This window comes from Verticillium nonalfalfae (genome assembly GCF_003724135.2).
Source record: "Verticillium nonalfalfae strain VnAa140/NRRL 66861 chromosome Unknown scaffold_17, whole genome shotgun sequence".
NCBI classification, from domain to species: Eukaryota; Fungi; Ascomycota; class Sordariomycetes; order Glomerellales; family Plectosphaerellaceae; genus Verticillium; species Verticillium nonalfalfae.
The window spans coordinates 274,014-293,080 of record NW_021167242.1 but is presented as its reverse complement, the minus strand read 5'-3'; the positions used below and the strand labels follow the sequence as shown (position 1 = coordinate 293,080).

The 19,067-nt window shown below is 58.9% G+C and overlaps 7 protein-coding genes across 7 annotated transcripts; 2 read left to right on the top strand and 5 right to left on the bottom strand.

Annotated features, from left to right (window-relative positions):
• Positions 1–223: 223 nt before the first annotated feature.
• Positions 224–2,254, top strand: D7B24_002779 (uncharacterized protein; the record flags this gene model as incomplete). The annotated part of the gene is made up of 1 exon (XM_028636979.1): positions 224–2,254. One exon carries the CDS (start codon positions 224–226, stop codon positions 2,252–2,254), a length of 2,031 nt encoding a protein of 676 aa, XP_028497558.1.
• A 618-nt stretch (positions 2,255–2,872) lies between these two features.
• Positions 2,873–4,162, bottom strand: D7B24_002778 (uncharacterized protein; the record flags this gene model as incomplete). Its single annotated transcript, XM_028636978.1, has 1 exon — positions 2,873–4,162. The coding sequence occupies one exon, from the start codon at positions 4,160–4,162 to the stop codon at positions 2,873–2,875; it is 1,290 nt and encodes a 429-aa protein (XP_028497557.1).
• Positions 4,163–7,616: 3,454 nt separating this feature from the next.
• Positions 7,617–9,241, top strand: D7B24_002777 (uncharacterized protein; the record flags this gene model as incomplete). Its single annotated transcript, XM_028636977.1, has 2 exons — positions 7,617–8,912; positions 8,981–9,241. The coding sequence occupies 2 exons, from the start codon at positions 7,617–7,619 to the stop codon at positions 9,239–9,241; spliced, it is 1,557 nt and encodes a 518-aa protein (XP_028497556.1).
• A 124-nt stretch (positions 9,242–9,365) lies between these two features.
• On the bottom strand, positions 9,366–11,240 carry D7B24_002776 (uncharacterized protein; the record flags this gene model as incomplete). The annotated part of the gene is made up of 1 exon (XM_028636976.1): positions 9,366–11,240. The coding sequence occupies one exon, from the start codon at positions 11,238–11,240 to the stop codon at positions 9,366–9,368; it is 1,875 nt and encodes a 624-aa protein (XP_028497555.1).
• Positions 11,241–13,754: 2,514 nt separating this feature from the next.
• D7B24_002775 (uncharacterized protein) lies at positions 13,755–14,759 on the bottom strand (the record flags this gene model as incomplete). The annotated part of the gene is made up of 1 exon (XM_028636975.1): positions 13,755–14,759. One exon carries the CDS (start codon positions 14,757–14,759, stop codon positions 13,755–13,757), a length of 1,005 nt encoding a protein of 334 aa, XP_028497554.1.
• A 545-nt stretch (positions 14,760–15,304) lies between these two features.
• D7B24_002774 (uncharacterized protein) lies at positions 15,305–16,708 on the bottom strand (the record flags this gene model as incomplete). Its single annotated transcript, XM_028636974.1, has 2 exons — positions 15,305–16,318; positions 16,370–16,708. 2 exons carry the CDS (start codon positions 16,706–16,708, stop codon positions 15,305–15,307), a joined length of 1,353 nt encoding a protein of 450 aa, XP_028497553.1.
• Positions 16,709–17,502: 794 nt separating this feature from the next.
• Positions 17,503–18,682, bottom strand: D7B24_002773 (uncharacterized protein; the record flags this gene model as incomplete). The annotated part of the gene is made up of 3 exons (XM_028636973.1): positions 17,503–17,866; positions 17,942–18,479; positions 18,637–18,682. The coding sequence occupies 3 exons, from the start codon at positions 18,680–18,682 to the stop codon at positions 17,503–17,505; spliced, it is 948 nt and encodes a 315-aa protein (XP_028497552.1).
• Between the last annotated feature and the right edge of the window lie 385 nt (positions 18,683–19,067).

Below are 19,067 nucleotides of genomic sequence, written 5' to 3'. Positions count from 1 at the left end.
CTTTTCTCTATCAACCCACTTGTCACGTCGCGTCGCCAACCCAGCCAGCCATCGATCAACCTCGTGCCGGCTCGGGCTCAGCCATCGCAGTGCCCTCTGCATCTCGAGATACCCTCGCGGAAGGTTCTGCCTGTATCTCCACCACGTACCACAGCGTACAGGGTCACATACATCCCCCACGTACTACAAGCAACGACGCGACGTCCCCCCCTCCTCATCCACCATGGCGAAACCTAGTGACGCCGCAGCAACGACGCCACGACTGCCTCACACCAAGCAAACGACACTCCACCGCCCGCGACCCGGTTCTTCCAACATGCCTGCCACCTCACAGTCGACCCGCCCTCCCAAGCGCTTCAAGTCTGTCGCGTCCGACGACGGCGCGTCCGGGCCCGTCACCTCGTCCAACTTCACCGCCCCCCACAAGCGCACCATGGCCTTCGCGTCACCCGTGCGTAGGCCGCCATCTCGCGACCTGGGCTACAACCCGCGCGCCGCCTTGGCCTCTGCTGCTCCTTCTCCTTCGGACGGCCACGACAAGTCTCGGTCCACCTCGGTCGACGCGGTGCCCATCGCGCCCCTGGCTCCCATGGCCCCCATGGCCCCCATGGAGGACGATGCGCCCAAGCCCCCGCCCACGCCCACGCCCCAGCCCGACGTCCCCGAGGAGCCCGCCTCGATCGGCGGCGCTCTCTGGAAATCGATGCGCAATGTCCTTGGCGGCGGCGGCGGCGGCGGCAGCGGGAACAATGCGACGCCTGAGCCGACGAGCCCGTCTGTTGTGGCCGGACGCAAGAGGGCGTTCAAGGATATCGAAGAAGCTGAGGAGCCTGCGGCGGACGAGGCCGATGCAGAGGCGCCAGAGGAGGCCGAGCCTGTCGCGACATATAGCGCCACGGTCACCGAGACTGTTGTGGAGACGGAGGGACCTGCGGGCGAGACGATTGTCGCGACGGAGGAGACGGTTGTGGAGGAAGTCGAGGTCAAGGCGAACAGCACGGCTGTCGAGCTCGAGGACCAGCTTCACGATTCGCTTGGGGGCACGGTGGAGAGCCCTCGGTCGGCTAGAGGTGCGCCAGCCATTTCTGTCAGTGTCAATAGAACTGTGACTAATATGTCGCTAGATGTTCCTGCTGGTGCAGACGTGGCAGATGATGTCGAGACGGAGGAAGTCGAGACGGAGGAAGTCGAGACGGAGGAAGTCGAGACGGAGGAAGTCGAGGTCAATGGGGAAGAGACCGCGCAGCCAGACCAGGTTGCTAAATCTGCTGTGGAGGAGGCTCCCGAGGAAACCGCCGCCGAAGATACCAACAAACCAAAGGCGGAGACACCAGTCGCTCCAGAACCCGCTGCTAGCGACGACACATCCAAGGCCGAGACCGAAGCCAACAACGGCGAAACCCTGCAGCCCATGACCAAGGACGGCGCGGAGGTCTTCGAGATGAAGGACATTGTCGAGCACCGCCAAGCCACAGACGACGAGACCCTCTTCGAAGTCCGCGTCAAGTGGGACACGGAAGACCCCCAAGAGCAGTTCTCCTGGGAGCCAGAGGCCAACGTCCAGGAGGACGCGCCGGCCGCGCTGTGGAAGTACTGGCGCTCCGTCAAGGGCGGGCGCGCCGCCGCCATGGCCGACCCGGATATGTGGCACGTGCTCCACGTCGCAGGCCACAAGGTCCAGCCCGACGGCAGCGTGCTCCTCCACGTCGCATGGATCGGATCGGCGCAGAAATCATGGGAGCCCGAGGACGCTGTCCGCGGCTACGGCGCCGAGCATCTCGACGAGTACTGGGCGATGCAGGGCGGCAGGGCGACGGTCTTGAAGGGTGCGAAGACCAAGGCTGGTGCGCAGACCAAGGGTGCGAAGCCCAAGGCTGGTGCAAAGAAGGCCCCGGCCAAGAAGGCCGCTGCAAAGGCCACCGCCAAGGCCAAGGCTGCGCCAGCGATCAGCCCCCAACCGACAAAGGCTGCCGCGCCAGCCGCGCCCAAGGCGAGGGTGCCCAGGAAGGCTCTCGCAAAGGCTGCCCCTGTCAGGCCTTCCAGAGCAAAGCCGTCCCCCGCGAAAGCCGCCCCCAGGACCGCGCCAACGACGCGCCCGTCACGAGCGGCCAGGACCGCCGAACCAGTCGAAGAGGCGCCCGCTCCCGCAAAGCCGAAGCGCAAGGCGACCGCAACACCCAAAGCAGCACCGCCGGCGAAGAAGGCAAAAGAAGCGCCCCCTCCGGCACGCTCGACGCGCAGTCGAAGGACGTAGGTGCGGCGCGTGCCGTGGGACGGAAATGGGGCACGGCGACGGCGAAAACTATGTAGAGGGCGGCATTCTGCGGCCAAGCTGACTTTTGTCTTTACGGTTTATTTTGCGACTTGTGTATGTACTTCTTGTTCTTTTTGGCGGGGTGCTCTGCCTCGTGGTCGGCGTCTTGCGGTCAGGTGGGCGGAAAGGGCTGAGCGGCATGATTGCGCGATGATCTCAGTTCGTTGCTGCTGTAGCCTTGCGGTGTAGGGACTATCCTGGACTGAGGTATTCTGTCAGGGTTGGTTTTGTGGCGAGGACCATGTGACTGCGTGGTCAAGTCGATTCCATCACCACCTACTACACATATCCTATTCAGTGTGAGGCATGAGACAAAAGTCAAAAGTATTGGTATTATGTGCGCCTGGATCACCCACAGCCCAACGACCGAATCCAGAATCCAGAGTCCATTGTACCCACGAATCACGACCCACGAGGGAAGGAAAATGACGAAACAGCAAAGCGATATCATCCGTGAACCCCAAACATGAAGACTCCATTGCACGTTCCTCCAACATGAGCGAGCGTACGTCGCTGAAGCATACGCGAATCCGCAAAACTCCAAGGTAGGAACACGGCTCACCGCGGCGCATAATCGGCAGGGTTATACTGATAGGCATGCGGGCCCGTGACGCGGTGCTGCCCGGGGTCGAACTTTTGCACATCAGGAGGGTAATACTGCTGCTGCTGCTGCTGCTGCTGCTGCTGCTGCTGCTGCTGCTGCTGAAGCGGACGATGCTCCTCCTGCGTCTCGGGGTGCGTCGACAGCTCAGAGGCAAAGCCCTTGTGGTCGAGGGCCGGGGACGCGTAGCCCGTGTTCTGGCCGCTGCTGGCCTCGGAGGAGATGGACGTTGGGCGCGAGGAGGCCGTCAGGCTGGGGCTCGCCTGGCCGGGGCCCGGCTGGTTGGGGTTCTGGCCCGACCAGCGGAAGGCGTTGGCTGTAGGCGAAGGCTGGCCGGGCGAGGGCTGGGGGTGGTAGAAGTTGCCCGGGAGCTCGGCGACGAAGGCGGTCTGCTGGGGCGCGTGGTGCTGGGTGGGCAGCTCGGCGTACTGGGTGCCCTGCGCGTTCTGCGTGCCCTGCGACGACGAGGTGCCGGGGCGCTGGCCGGGCGGCGTTGTGGCGGCCATGTAGGTGCTGGCGCGGGGCACGGTGTAGGGGATGGCGGGGGAGGCGGGCCCGTCGAGGCCCGGGCTGCGCTGGGGCGCAAAGGTCGGCGACAAGAGGGCGGCGTTGGTGTTGGCGTTGGTGGAGGAGCGATCGTTGGGGTTGATGGTCTTGATCTTGCCGTCTTGGATCATGGCGGACAGGACACCGGCGTCGAGCAGCTCGGCCTTTTTGATGATGCGCGAGACCATCTCCTTCGAAGCCGTCTTGAGCTGGGAGCGGACGTAGCTGATGACGGTGATATTGCACTTGATCTCAATGTCCTCGCGCAGGTAAAGGCCGTCGGCGGGGACGCCGAGGTCGGCGAGGCCAATCTCGGCGTGGACGGGGGGCTCGATGCCGGGCTGGTTGCCCTCGATGCGGTACTTGATGCGGATGTCGACATTCATGGGCGCGTACGTGTGCGTCTGCAGGCCCCAGGGCATGTCGTGAAAGCAGCCATTGAACTTGATCTTGCCAGAGCCCATCTTGCCGAGGCCGGGCACCCACTGCATGCGCTCGGTAATCTCATACCAGGTCGAGTAGTACTCGTCCGAGGCGGCATCGCGGGGCGCCTGGATGGGCTTGTGGTCGATCACGAGGGGGTTGAGAGTGATGACTTCGGAGTGGGAGTGGAGGATGTCGATGGCGAGCTGTCGGGGGATGAAGCCCGGTATGGGCGTGATGGTCGTGTAGACCTCTTTCTTGCGAAGCATGGCGGACATTCGTCGCCGCCGTCGTCAGTCGTGTCGCAGTCGTGTCGTCAGTGAACCGCGCCGTCACCGTCAATCGGGTCGTCAGTCAACCGTCTCGTCGTCGTCAATCGTCTGGTCAATCAGTCGTGTCGTCGCCGTCAATCGTGGATCGTCGGATGGTTTATTCAGTGGAGCAGATGTCGCGATGATGGGATGAACGTGGTTTCTGTGCAGATGGCTAACGATGATGCAGAGATGGCGACAGACAGATCAAGACTGAACAGCAACGCTGCTCGAGGTGAAGCAATGGACAAAGGGAAGAGGAACAAAAAAAAAGAGAGCTGACGCTGGTGCTGACGGATGGGCCCTCGTCAGCTTGCGCAGCCGCTGCCCATCTGCCCCTCCCGCCGAGCCCTGCGTTGGCAGGCGGCGTCACAGGAGCTGCTGCCGCCGCCTGGCCAGCTCAGCCCAACGCACTGGCCGTCTCTACAGTGAGGTGTACAAAGGGAAGGTACCTTTACCTGCCGACCTCCTCAGGGACCTAGACACTGCACAATAATCACTGAACACTTCCCCAGAGACCTGGGGCTCGGGCGCCCTCCCCAGGGCTCCGTCTTCTGTTCTCACTTCTCACGTCATCACAGCCCCCCGGCCCACGATGATCCGTTCCGGGACGCTGGTTCCGTGCCCATCGCTTCGGCAGTGCCAGCCAATGGATGCGTGCCGCTCGCATTGTCGCCCCCCCCGAAGGCCTGGGGCGCACATGGGTTTCTCATTTCAGTGGCCCTGTCATGCCTGTGCATCTCCACCGTGTCTCTGTTTGAGGGCAAGGATTGCAGTGCGGTCCAACACTGACGTGGACAGTGCTTTGTGCCTCTCACAGTTACGTGACGCAAAGTCTTATGACATGACAGACTACCTTGTGGAGATCAGACGGCACTCTTCTTATGCTTAATGACAGGTGGTTCCTGTTGTTTCAAATCGTCGGGTTCGCCGTTGATCGCTGTGTCGTTCCTTGGACAGAGCACGATTTCGAGGTGAAACAAGGTGCGCTTCGGTGTAGGATCGGACCAGATCCAGTCGGACAGACAGGAGACACGATCTTGATCCTTTGTTCTCATGGCCTGCTTCTCCCAGATAAATACCTCCCTGGGTCACAACACCACCAGGAAAGATAGATTTGGAGGTAACACATAGTGGGAGCAGCCATTCTGATTCTTTTTGTCGGGGTTTCCTTTTTCCTGCGTTCTCTGCTCTATGAAATTGTCTTCCTTGACGCTGTCAGCGAAGGAAATCAGCACTCGCTGTCGGCAGCATGTGCTTTTTGGCTACAACGTCTGGTAGGTTGCATTGGTGACCCCCGATCGGAGTGAAAACAAATCATTCCAGATTCTGTAAAAAAGAAAGTTTTAGCACTAGCTTTCGACTTTGATCATAGAGTTAGTTATACTTTGCAATCTCTTCATTGGCCATAGCCTTGTAACTTCGGATCGAATGCTTCAATAGCGAGCAACGACACGTTGAAGTGGTGATCAAGAAGGTAGTATCCCCATCATGGTACCATGATGATGCAGGATGGATGTGGCAACTCCGACTGAGTCCGAGACGTTTGTTACCCAGTCTAACCACACGCATAAGGTTGCCGCGGAACACACAACATGGGAAACCCAAGGCCTACAGCATAAAACTCCGGAAGATACTCCCCGCCTGATGTCTCTGTCATGTTTCTGCCCACCTAGAGCCTCAATATCCTCGGCTGTCACCCTGCATACGTTTCCCTCGGTACTCTTACGCAACATTCTGACCAATGTTTGTCAGGCAAGGTCCTAGTCGCGGGCAGCCAGGACGCGTTCACGGCGAATTTCTGCCAGCAAGGGGGGGGGCTAATTTGACAAAGACGATGACGAGAGCCCCAATCGCGATCCGATGAAACTCAACGCGAACCCACAGTTCTGAAGACGCCCTATCAGGCTGGAGAAGACGCCCTAGCAGGCTGTTCTCCCCCAGCTCGTGTCAAGTGCCGAAATACTTGCCGGCAGGGGGGGTTCAACTGCAGGACGGGTGTGCATGTGCAGGTCGTCTGCGACGGGGTGTGATTGGCGGTATCGTACACAACGGCGTGCGAGACGGCCCCCAGGAGGGCAAATAGGGGCCACCTCAGCTGGTAGGGAAACGTCACTGTGGAATGCGGGGGAGGGAGGCAGGGCGGGAGATAGCGTTGCGAGTAAGGTAGATGAAGCTAGCTAGGGCGACGGGAGGTACGGGGGGGGGGGGGGGGGGGGGGAAGGGGAGATGGAGAGTTGGTGGGCGTGGGGTCTACGGCAGTACTACGAAATCTGGGGTACCCAGCATGCTCTCTCTCTCTCCACGGCGGAAGGTTTCTGGTGCCGTGGTGGATAGATGGGGGTGATGGGGTAATCGGTCACTGACTCGAGGGTGGTGATTGTCAAGTCGGCCGCCTTGATTTGCGGCTTGCATGCTTGCAGGGGATGGATGGATGGACGGAGGGATCGGTTTAGGCTGGCCCATGGTGGTTAAGCATAGTTCCGCAGGACGCCTTCGATTTCGCATCGTATCGTAAGGCTTGACGGCAGGGGAAGAAGGTTTAATCGCAATGGCAGGCTGGAGAAACGGAGAAAAAGGCCAATTCTCCGAGGTTCTGCTGTATTTTGCCCATGCGCTCCGCCGTTGTTGTATTCGGATAGGTCTGAGATTCGGGCGCCATCTTGACACGTGGAGTACCATGAATACCAACTGCCTGCCTAGGTACCTTACCCTTAGGTACCTACCGAGGCAAGGCAGGTCCCTCCCTAGTCGGTGATTCAGTGCCATGATGCTCGGCTTGGTCTCACCCAGCAGCTCGGGACGGACACGCTCGAAGACACGATTTCTTCCCATCATTCCCATCAGCCCAAAATTGCAGCACGGATGGCTCGCTGCAGAAGCTCAATGAGGCAACACGACGTCTTGGCATCGAACAGCCGTTATCACAGCCGTTCATACGCTGGTGGAGCCAGGCTGTACCCCGCAAGACACGGCAGCAGTGACCGGGAGGTCGAGGCTGCGGGGCAGGCGCCCCCCAGATGCGGCACTAAGCCCGAAATGGCCGCCAGGGGGTCAAATTTGTGATGCTACCACGAACACCTGCTTGACTTGACCCCTTCTACCAACCACACGACCTTGGCTCGGTCATGTCGAAATGGATATATGGACTGTCGTCTGTCCCTGATCATCCATGGAATTTCTTCTCGCAGGAGCATCAGGATCATCTCGACGATCACTGTCCAGAACCATCAATCGTCCACCTCCCTCACATCCGCTCTGCTCACGACTTGGCGTCAGACAGTGGAGGACGACTCGTGCCCTCCAGCCCACTCGCCACCGTTTTCACTTTACGTGAGAGCTATCGGGCGCCAAACTGCTTCATCCCTTCTCTCGCCTCTCTTCAATCTCAACCCTCGCGGTTGAAACCCCCTTTGCCGTCATGTCGTCGTCTGACAAGGAACGCCCCAACGACCGCCACATCGAGGCGACTCTTGATAGCCACGGCCTCAAGACAGTCACCGACGAAGATGGCAATATTCGCCTTGCGGCCGGCAACGGCCAGGTCGCAACCGATCAGTACGGAAACCCCCTGATCGAGTTTGATCCCGTGGCTGTGAAGAAACTGCGTTGGAAGCTCGACCTCATGACCGTCCCGACCGTCTCCTTCCTCTACCTGTTCTGCTTCATCGACCGCGCCAACATTGGCAACGCACGCATCGCCGGCATGGAAAAGGACCTCGGGTTCCAGGGCTACGACTACAACGTTGTCCTCTCCGTCTTCTACATCTCGTACATCATCTTTGAGATCCCCGCCAACATTTGCTGCAAGTGGATGGGCCCCGGTTGGTTCCTGCCCGCCACGTCCCTCGCCTTTGGCGCCATCTCCATCGCCACCGGCTTCGTTCAGTCGCAGGCTGCCCTCTGCGGTGTGCGCTTCCTTCTCGGCATCTTCGAGGCTGGCATGCTGCCTGGCATCGCCTACTACCTCTCTCGATGGTACCAGCGCGCCGAGCTGACCTTCCGTCTTTCGCTCTACATGGTCATGGCACCCCTCGCCGGTGCCTTTGGTGGCCTGCTCGCCTCCGCCATTCTGACGCTTGACCACTTTGGCTCTCTTCACACCTGGCGCATGATCTTCGCCATCGAGGGCATCATCACCGTCGGCCTCGCTCTCATCGCCTTCGTCACCCTCACCGATCGCCCTGAAACCGCCCGCTGGCTGACCCAGGAAGAGAAGGACCTCTGCATTGCCCGCCTCAAGGCCGAGCGTGTCGGTGCCACCGAGGTCCTCGACAACCTCGACCGCAAGCGCCTGTGGCGCGGCATGACCAGCCCCGTCACCCTCCACATCGCCGTCATCTTTTTGTTCAACAACATCACCGTCCAGGGCCTCGCCTTCTTCCTGCCGACCATCGTCCGCACCATCTACCCCGAGTACACCGTCGTCCAGCAGCAGCTCCACAGTGTCCCACCCTATGCTGTGGGCGCCGTCTTCGTGCTCGCCTTCCCCGCCCTCAGTTGGTATCTCGACCGCCGCCAAGTGCTCATTGCCTTGAGCGCGCCCCTCGTCATGACTGGCTACATCATGTTCCTCGCGTCCGATACGGCTACCATTCGCTATGCCGCCACCTTCCTCATCGCCAGTTCGGCCATGGTCATGGGACCCATGTCCAATGCGCACATCAGCGCCAACGTTGTCAGCGATACGGCGCGTAGCAGTGCCATCGGTTTGAACGTGAGTCTGCCCTGCTTCTCTGCTTCCTGTGGTATTTCGAGACACACCGCTAACATGAATGTTTTCAGGTCATGTTCGGCAACGTCGGTGGCCTCATCTCGACCTGGAGCTACCTCGTCAAGGACGCGCCCAACTTCCCCATCGGCAACGGCCTCAACTTGGCTGCGGCGACCATGATTCTGATCATTGCTACGGGCGGTTGGTTCTGGATGAAGTGGGATAACAAGAAGAGGGATGGCCGCAATGTGGAAGAGGAGCTTGCAGGCCTCTCGCCTGGGCAGGTGTCCGATCTCGACTGGAAGCATCCTGGTTTCCGCTGGAGGACGTAAGACGTTGGACACCCCCGTTGTATTCAAGTTTGTTCTTCATTCAACGTCTGCTATATCGCGAACTAGATGGTGTACTCTTCCATTTCATTCAACATGAGTCCCCTTCACTCTGTGTGACTATCTCTTATAGCGCCTCCAGAATCTCGGCGGCAATCTTCTCCGCCAGAACGTAGACGGTGCTCTGTGGGTGGCCGGGTGGCAGCAGAGCAAAGCTGCTCGCGTCGACGACCCTCAGGCCCTGCACGCCGATGACCTTGGCATCGCTGTCGACAACGGCCATGGGGTCATCCCTCTTGCCCATGCGACAGGTACAGGCCGCGTGCCAGACAGTCATGACAGTTTCGCGAATGGTGTTGAGGATCTGGGCATCCGTCTGGACGGCGGCACCGGGGAAGTACTCGCCGCCGCCGACGAGCACGCCCTTCATGGCGTCGGTCGCAAACGCCGCGCGCAGGCGCTTGTACGTGGCAATGGCGACGGCGACGTCGGTCGGGTCCGTCAGCCAGTTGGGGTTGATGAGCGGCAGGTCCTTGGCGTCGGCGGACCGCAGCGTGACGGTGCCGCGCGACAGCGGCGCGACGAGGGCGCCGAGGATGGTGGCGTACTGGTAGCCGTCGCGCGGCTGGGTCGTCAGCAGGTTCGTGAAGGCGCCGACGTAGCCCGGCGCCGAGATGTACTCGAGCTCGGGCCAGTCGGCCGGGAACGCGGCGTCGAGCGTCGACGCCGCCGACGCCGGCAGCAGGGCGCGCGGGATCTTCTCCCAGCCGAGGTAGTCGCAGACGGGGTTCGTCAGCGGGCCCTGCTTCTGCAGCGTGTACGGGCCGAGGAACTGCGCGCCCGTGTAGAGGAGGTCGTTGGCGATGCGCGTCAGCGTCTGCACGTTGACGCGGTGCGTCGGCCCGAAGAAGACGTGGTCCTCCATCGTCTGCCCGACACCCGGCCGGTCGGCGACGACGGGGATGCCGAACCTGGACAGCTGCGCGCGCGGGCCCACGCCCGAGACCATGAGCAGCTGCGGCGACTGGAAGGCGCCCGCCGACAAGATGACCTCCTGGCGCGCCCTGAGCGTGTACTGGCCGAGGGCGAGGGCCGACGAGACGACGACGCCCGTGGCGCGCTTGGCGCCGTCAAAGACAATCTTGCGCGCCAGCGTTGCCGTGTAGACCTTGAGGTTCGACCGGCCCTGGGCGTCGCGCAGGAACGACGTCTGCGACGAGTCGCGCGTCTGCGTCTTGGGGTCGATGGTGCTGGCGCAGTACTGCGCGCCCAGGAGCGCGCCCGAGTTGAAGTCGTCGGCGTCGGCGACGCCAATCTCGTTGAGCGCCGGCTCGAGCCACGTGCTGAAGGGCTGCGCGTAGTTGGCGTACGACACCTGCAGCGGCCCGCCGGCGGGCGAGAAGGCGGCGGCGTCGTACTCGGCCGACGCGTTGGCGAAGCGCGATGCCGCCGGCGCCGTCAGCCGCGCCGACCGCCGAAAGTGCGGCTGCAGCGCGTCCCACGTGTAGCTGTCGTCGCCCACGGCGTCGGCCCACTTCTGGTACGACTGCTTGGTGCCGCGCTGGTAGACCATGAAGTTGCGCGCCGAGCAGCCGCCGAGACACTTGCCGCGGGCGTAGTGGATCTTGCGGTTGCCGGCCCCGGCCTGCGGCTCCGTGACAAAGTTCCAGTCGACGAGCGGGTTCGTGTCCGAGGGGCTCGAGCCCGCGAAGATGGTGTCGCCGGTCGGCGTCTGGCCGAGCGCCGGGTTGGTGATCTGGTAGAACGAGCCGGCCTCGACGACGGCCACGGTGATGTCGCGGTTGGCGCTGAGCCGGTTCGCCAGTGTCAGGCCTGCTGTGCCGCCGCCGATAATGACGTAGTCAAAGGTCGCATCGCGGTTGAAAATGCCCAAGAGAGACCCGAGCTGGCGCTTGTCCTCGCGGTGCGATGCCGCCTGCTCCTCGGTAGGCACAGCGGCGGCGAGGACGCCAAACAGCGCAGGAATCAGTGAGAGACGCATAGTAACGTAGGCCGTATGCAAAAGGGGATGGACAAGGATGTGGACCAGGATCGTCAGAGGGAGAGGGAGGGAGAGGCCAGTAGCGGATGAATGACCACACTTATACCTCTGCTGTCCAGGAGCGGCAGATGGCTCATGCAGCTTGCCGGCATCGATAGACTTACTTCTTCCCGCGTCGGATCTGGGCTGAGTAGTTTGACCTGCATGGACCCCAATGACAACACGAGCTACTGATTGACCGGCCGGTCGACTGGTAGATCAAGCTGAGCAGCCTAACCTTGGCATATCTGGGCGAACACACGAAGGCTCGAGCCTCCCCATGTGGTTCGATCCTGTGTTCCTGACTACCCGCCAACAAAGACCGCTGCTCTTTATTTCTCAGGCCAGAACCTTGCGGGCCGCGGCCAGGTGAAAGAAAATGACCAGAACGGGTCAAGCTCTTGGACCGACCGCACAGGACGGGTATGGCGTCTTCCTAGCGGCCGTGGCTAGTGGCGATCAGATCGTCTCTCACCGTCAGCCGCTGCAGGCCCGGGCTCGCCAGGCGTTGGCTGGATCAGGCATGGCGGCGAGGAGCAAGCCAGAACAGGGTTTGCGGGCGGTATTTGAGCGAAGCCCTGGCGGCGAATTACAGGTGGATGCCGCAGATGCTTGAACTTTGTCCTGATTTATCTTTCCTCTTCCGGATATCTACCGTATCCTCAATGTGGTCCTCGTCGGCCTTTGCAGGCTGGCAGATGATCCCCATCGCCAGTAAATCTTGACATTGACTCGGGGCTGATAACTCGATCTGGCCAGGCCTAGCTCGAACGGAAATAAACTAGTCAAAGAATCATCCCCGCGTTTGCATTGTTCACCGAAAGGAAGACGATCGTCCTTCGACGCACTCGAAAACTGCCTTGTGCCCTCTTGAGGCTGGCGATTTCAGATGTCTGTGCCACCAAATGCCACAGCAACTCGTAAATGCCACGCCCAGCACACGAATGAGTTCCTGCAGGACTTGCCTGGGCTTGCCGAATGTTGCAAGACACCAGCTTTAAATGGTGTGAGACAACACCCGCCTTGACGTGGAGTGGGCAAGGTCGGTAGATCCCCAGGATCCACCACAACCCAGGGTCACGAAACCAAAGTACTACGTTGCTTCGGGCTGCTTTCGAGCTTGATCAGAATCGAATGGCGGTGTCAAAAAAGACCAGTGTATTGATGACTGGTATAGCGGCTCAATAAAGATACGGGGACGTCCGTTGAAAGTGTTCTCGGACCCGGCGTCTATCCCTGAAGATCGCAACCACCAGACCGCACCTTTGAGTTTTAATTAGCCTCTTATGTTGAGTGCATAGAACCCTTGCCACACCTGCTGAAGACACTCGTGGATTCCGCTGAGCCGCTGGCCGTCGCCACTCCAGCATGGAAATGCTACTTCCGCTTGGCTACCTTTGGCTCCCTGGCTTGGGAATTGAGAAAGCATCCGATGGCCCTGACAACTCTCAGCGATCAGTAACTGACATATCCAAATGTCTGATCATAGTAGATTGGAAACTCGACGCTGGATGATGAGCTCGGCCTTGCCTCGTTTTTCTCAGCACACAGTCTCAGATTGTGTCAATAACCCTTGGTGGTCGGAGCCTTTTGAAGAAGGACCGTCAGAAGTCTCCGGTGACGGGAGTAATCCGCAATTTGTCGTCGACTCCAATCATGGCTACGACAGATATTTGACTATGGTGTGCGATCAGGATAAATATGCTATGGATGTGTTACGGTCGGCTCTAGTAGGGCTCGGTGGCAGGCCTCCCACGGTCGCAAGTGTCTTACGGCAGCTATCCAATCGAGCTGAGAGGATGCGTGGTGGATTGACTTGGTTGATTCGTTGATTCATGTTTTTTCGACTTTTGGCTTGGCGTAAGTTGTATGCGGTTGCGTGATCGCTGAAGAAGTTTTGTCTTTACTCTCATCTCCTTAGATTGGACCTGCTTGCTACACCATCATCGCTGTGATCTCGTCGACATAGATTCGTACCAAGGCTGTCCATCCTGCGTGGGGCTTCATCACTTTATCAAGAAGGCGCCCATTCCGCAGATGATCGTTCAAGCGTGGTACCGGGATGCTAGGCCGGCTTTTTCAGTCGGGCACCAGCGTTTTATCCCTCATCTAGACGTGGTTCCGTCTTCCCGAGTCCAATGACTTGAGCTACTGAGCTGGGTCCCCTGCTCGAGCACAAGGTCCTTATCTGAAAGTTCAATCAGGAGATGGCTGCTCTGTTGCGGCCGCAGCTTGAGGCTGTTGTTGACAATAGGGATAAGACGGCAACTGTTGAGATCGCGTGATCTTCACATACTAGTAAGGCTTTTTTGAACAACAACATCGTTCATCTCGATCATACAGATGGGATATAATATAGCGCGAAAGGGTATTCTAAATTCCGAGAATATCATTGTCTCTCTCATCGTAGACACAAAGGAGCGACCTGTTGAATCCGCACACACTTCTTGACGGCATCCTTTGCTTATACTCTGCCTATGATGACTTTCCCAAAATCTTCTCCTCCCACTCGATCAGAAGCTCCATTATTTCCAATGAATCCGATAACCTTGCGGCAGGGCGCTTTGCCTCCTTGTGCCCAGCCGCCAAAGCTTCCTCTACCTTCTGGACCTGGCATGCAAATGCGTCTTCGGAAGCCGTAACAACAACCTCCCTGGTCTCGCCCGTCTTGTACGTCTCTATCGTCAAGACATTATCGCCGGCAACAGGCAGCCAAGGGTTCGTCTTGAATGTCATGACCGCCTTGTCGCCCTGAACAACAAAGCTGGTGTCCTTGCCGTAGCTGTCAGTCGACTGGATGGTCGCCAGGAGGCCGTTGTCAAGGCGCAGCATGAGCGCGGCGTCCCTGCAGTGCGCGACGCCACCGTCGTGCGAGACGTTGCCCGCGGCCTGAAGCTTCCTGGATCGAATAGCGTCGGAGCCGAATGCAGTCTGCACGATGAGATGGAGCAGAGAGACAGGGTAGCAGCCGAGGTTATAGATGGTGCCCTTGCCGAGCGGGTTGGCTCTGTCCCAGATCTGGGCTGCGTAGTGGCCGTTGATGGCTCGAATGCTGCCCAGCTCGCCCGACTTGATGATCTCGACGACCTTTTCCATAAAGGGATGGCAGAGATACATAAGGCCCTCAAGCATGAAGACGTTGGCGTCACGCACGGTATCGAGGCTGCTCTTGGCATCAGCGAGGGTTGTGGTCAAGGGCTTTTCCGAGAGGATGGCCTTGCCACGCTTGGCGGCCGCAATGATGGCCTCGGCGTGGACATGAGAGGCGAGGCCGATGTAAACGACATCGACCTTGTCGTCGTCGAGGATAGATTCTAGAGTATCGTAACGCGTGGCGACATTGTACTTGTCTGCGAAGGCGCGTAGGTTGTCTGGATTCCTGCCAAAGATGGCTTGGATGGTTGAGCCCGGGCTGTTCTCAATCGCTTTGGCCACGGTGTGACTAATGAAGCCTGTTCCGATAATTCCCCAACGAAGCATGGTGAGAAACACTTCGTGCCCTTATGTTCAGGATATTGGGCTTGTAGACAAGGTGAGGTGCAGAAGAGCCGCAAATTGACAGACAATTTATATGGGGTTGGATCAGTGACCAGAATAGGGACAAGAGAAAGGGGAGACTGGGAAAAAGCATCGGGGAGTCCATTTGATATCGTCAGACGCCAATGCGGGGTAAGCCAAAACGGCTTGTTGGCTTTTTTTTCACGATGGATTCGTCTCATTCGCACCATCGATACGATTGATTTATAACTCAGGTTTCGCACTCCGGCGGCAACCGACGGAAGAATTGAGGGCTAATGGAGACATCTCCGAATGTACCTGATCAATTTGTGCCCTGTTCACTGTCAAGAGACTCTACATACAGGTTCAGTCACATTCGTTCCATCATTTTGACACACTTTCCCTCGAGCAAATCCATCATCTAAAGTCTTGATGCCTTCTGGCTACTGTACAAAACGCCGGTTCTATGTTTAGCCCAGTATAACAATACAAATCTATGTTCTCAAGATCAGGAACCATCTCCGGACTTACGGGATGTTAATCTTGGCCGACTCCTTCTTGACGGCTGCCCTTCCACCAAATCCCCAGCCGATCTGGTGCGCCACCTGGATCGACGTCTCAAGCTCGTCGGCCCATGCCCAGACAAGGCCCGGATTCTTCTGGAACATCCTGCCCACGGCAACGAGGTCCAGCGGCGTGTCGTCCTCATCCTTGCCACCCGAGATGAGCTCCTCAGCGAGCGTACCCGTCTTGATGCTGCCGACGGTGCTCACAAATGCCTTGTCGCCGACCGCTTTCTTGATCGCCTTGGCGAAGCCAGCCTGGTATCCCGGCCCGCCCTTGACCTTCTGCGCCGCGTTGTTGCCACCGCTCGAAATGTCGAGAATGTCGACGCCCCGATCAGCCAGCAGCTTGGCGAACTCGATGCTCTCCTTGATCGTCCAGCTCTCGCCCTCGAATTCGGGGTTCGTGTCCAGCCACTCGGTCGCGCTGAAGCGCACAGCCAACGGCGTGCCCTCGGGCAGAATGGCGCGCGTCTCCTCGACGAGCTCGAGCGCCAGGCGCGTGCGGTTCTCGAAGCTGCCGCCGTACTTGTCCGTGCGCTTGTTGCTCGTCGGCGACAGGAAGCTCGAGACGAGGTAGCCGTGGGCAAAGTGCAGCTCGATTATGTCGAAGCCGGCGTGCAGCGCCCGCTTGACGGCGGCGGCAAAGTCCTTCTTGACCTCGGCGATCTCGTCGAGAGTCAGCGCCCGCGGCGTGGGGAAATCCTTGCCGAAGGGGACATCGGACGGCCCGACGACGTCGTTGGGCCAGCCATTGACGTCCTCGGTCGCGATGGCCTGCGGGAGCCACGGGGCGACGGTCGAAGCTTTGCGGCCGGCGTGCCCGAGCTGAATCGAAATAAGCTGGTTCTGGCTGTGGGCGAAGTCGACGTGCTCCTTGAGCTTGTCGACGTGAGCGTCTAGCCAGATACCCGAGTCCTCCGGGGTGATGCGGCCATTTGCCTGGACGGCAGTAGCCTCAATCATGCTGAAACCAGGCTGCAGAGGGTGTCAGTTGGCTTCGCGAGAAGAGCAGTGCTCGAAACTTACGCCTCGCTGGACGATTCCGCCGTAATGGGTAGTGTGCCAAAGGCTGTGAAAGCCCTCGTGCGCGCTGTACTGGCACATGGGGCTCAGCCAGATGCGGTTCGGCAGCTCGACGCCACGGATCTTGAGCGGTGTGAAAAGCTTGGGGATCTCGCCGTTGGCGGCCTTGAGCGCGGTGCCGGCAGGCGGCGACTGTTCGGGGGTGAAGAAGGGGACGCCTTTGGCGGGGGTGTTTTCGAGGCTAGCAGGAATCTTCTTGCGCTCAACGAGAGCTGGTGTCCTCGACCGAGATGGCGGGATGCCCTCGTAGCCTGGGGCCGAGACCTTGTTGTCTGCTGTCATGATGCTATCTGCTGTTCCGGGATTGGGGAAAGTTCAAGAAAATGGGACACGGTTCTTCACGTCTGACTGCTTGATTCGCGGGGTTGTCTTTAAGAATAAGAACGATTCCAGGAACATGTTGGACTGGGCCTCGGCAGTTTAAGTAGCCCCCCGCATTTGGGACCTGCTACTGATCTCAGGTCATGATAGCCTGAGAAGCAGAGCCACTGCACAGGAGGCAATCGAGACGGGCGCTTGGTAAGCCTTGCAACATGAATGGGATTTACAAGCTCATTCATTTCAATCCACATTCGCCACACGGCTCATCGTTGCTTGACGATGGCTGTCGAAACAGATTTTGAGGAGGTGGGGGCCGTGTTGGAATCGTGTAGACAGGCTTGACAGGGCAACATACACTGCTATGACGTTATTGATCCCGCGTTGAGCGACCCCAATCGCTTACCTTTTGGGCGAATCTATTTCCTAATCAAGAAAGTCCGGATCCGGCAAGCTGGCTCGGTCGATCCCAGACGGGATTGTCCGCCGGGTCAGGTCATGGAATTCAGATTCCGCGTCGGCTCCAATTACCAAGCACGCTTTCGCTCGGTCAACCGTACGAGAAGATAGACCTGATTTCATAACAGATCTGAACGTAGAGTTCGTGGCGCAATTTTCTGTTCCTCCACTATCTTTGGTTCAGCTTGGGATTGACGCTATTATGAAACCTCACAATCTGGAGTCCTTTTGCTATCCCAACGTCAGCCCTTGAGCCTCGGCAATCGACCCAGCACGCAATTTGATCAACACCGTCCCGCTCAGGTCAACCAATTGCCCTCAGCATCTTCCCACCCAAAGTCCTCCATGGTCCACCCGCTGAGGGCGAGCTTCCCATCCACCTCACCCTTTAGGCTCTGGATGCCCTCAGCGATGCGATATTTCTTGATGGTGTCCTGGGCTTTGTTGATAGTATCAATCTCCTCGTCGCTCAGTGTCACCAGCTTGATGTTCTCCGCGATGCGCTTTTCCGAGCTGCTCTTGGGAATGACCGTGATGCCGCGCTGGACGGCCCACGACAAGGACACCACGCCGGCCGAGCAGCCGTGCGCATCGGCAATCTTGGTGAACGTCTCATGATGGAGAATTTGGTTCTCCTCACCAGCGCGGGACCCTCCAAGTGTCCTACAACTGCGTCAGCAATCAAGGTCGGGTGGACTCTCCCATCCGGCATGACGGGCCAAGGGTAGCGAAGCTTACGACCAGCTCATCACGTGGATGCCCTTCTCTTGACAGTACGGTACCAGCTTGAGGCACGGGTTCAATGCGTGAAGCTCAACCTGATTCACGGCAGGCACAATGCTGGCCTTCTCCAGCAGCCGGTCAAGCGTCTTCTGCGAAAAGTTGCTGACGCCGATGGACTTGCACGTGGGCCCGACCAGTTTTTCCATTCTCTTCCAGGTATCCTCGAAGCACGGGTCCTCATGCGGTCGCAGGACGGCTTTCTCGGGCTTCGGCGTCGTCGCCCACGGCCAGTGCATCAGCAAGACGTCGACGTAGTCGAGTCCCAAGCTCTCGAGTGAAATGCGCAGCGCCTCGGCGGGATCATGGTGCCACTCGCCCCAGAACTTGGTCACGACGGTGATTTCCTCGCGCGGGATGCCGCTCTCGCGGACGGCGCGGCCGACGATATGCTCGACACCGTAGGCTTGGGCCGTGTCGAGGAGGCGGTAGCCGCTCTTCAGGGCGTGGATGATGGAATTTTCAAGAGCCTTATCGTCGTCTGTTCCGGGGCTGCCTGTCATGGGATGAGCGCTGTGTCGGGGACGGTACGATGGCGGGTGATCAGCCTACCTTGCCAAGTTCCCAAGCCCACTGCTGGCATACGCAAGCCTATGGTTCAATTTGATCGTCAGTACCGGAAACCTTTCATATTCTACTTGTTTGTGGCGCACCATTATTCAGTTCAAATGTCTTGGTACAAACTGATGGCGAGGCCATGTTGAGTTTCTGATTCCTAAAGCGTGGTAGAAATCACCGAGGAGTCGATAGAGGCTGCCAGATTACGCAGCGAGTTAACAGAGGGAAATTTTACAACGCTCTTGACGTTTTCTCGAGTGATTGAATTAGCCTCTTATAATATGATGGTGAGGTAAGTCTGGAGCATGACGTGGCCGCTATACTCAGCGCCCTGCCTCACGACGTCCCATACGCGGAGGGTGACGGCATGACCCGCTTATCTGGCTACCCCGCCCGAGCCTGAGGTAGGCGGGATGTAACTGCTTTATCGTCATGATGGTGCGCTTTCGGTGAAGGGCAAATGTCTACTTCTTGGTGAATGATGCTGGTGAGGATACTTCGGCGGAGTGATCATGGTAGGGGGGTG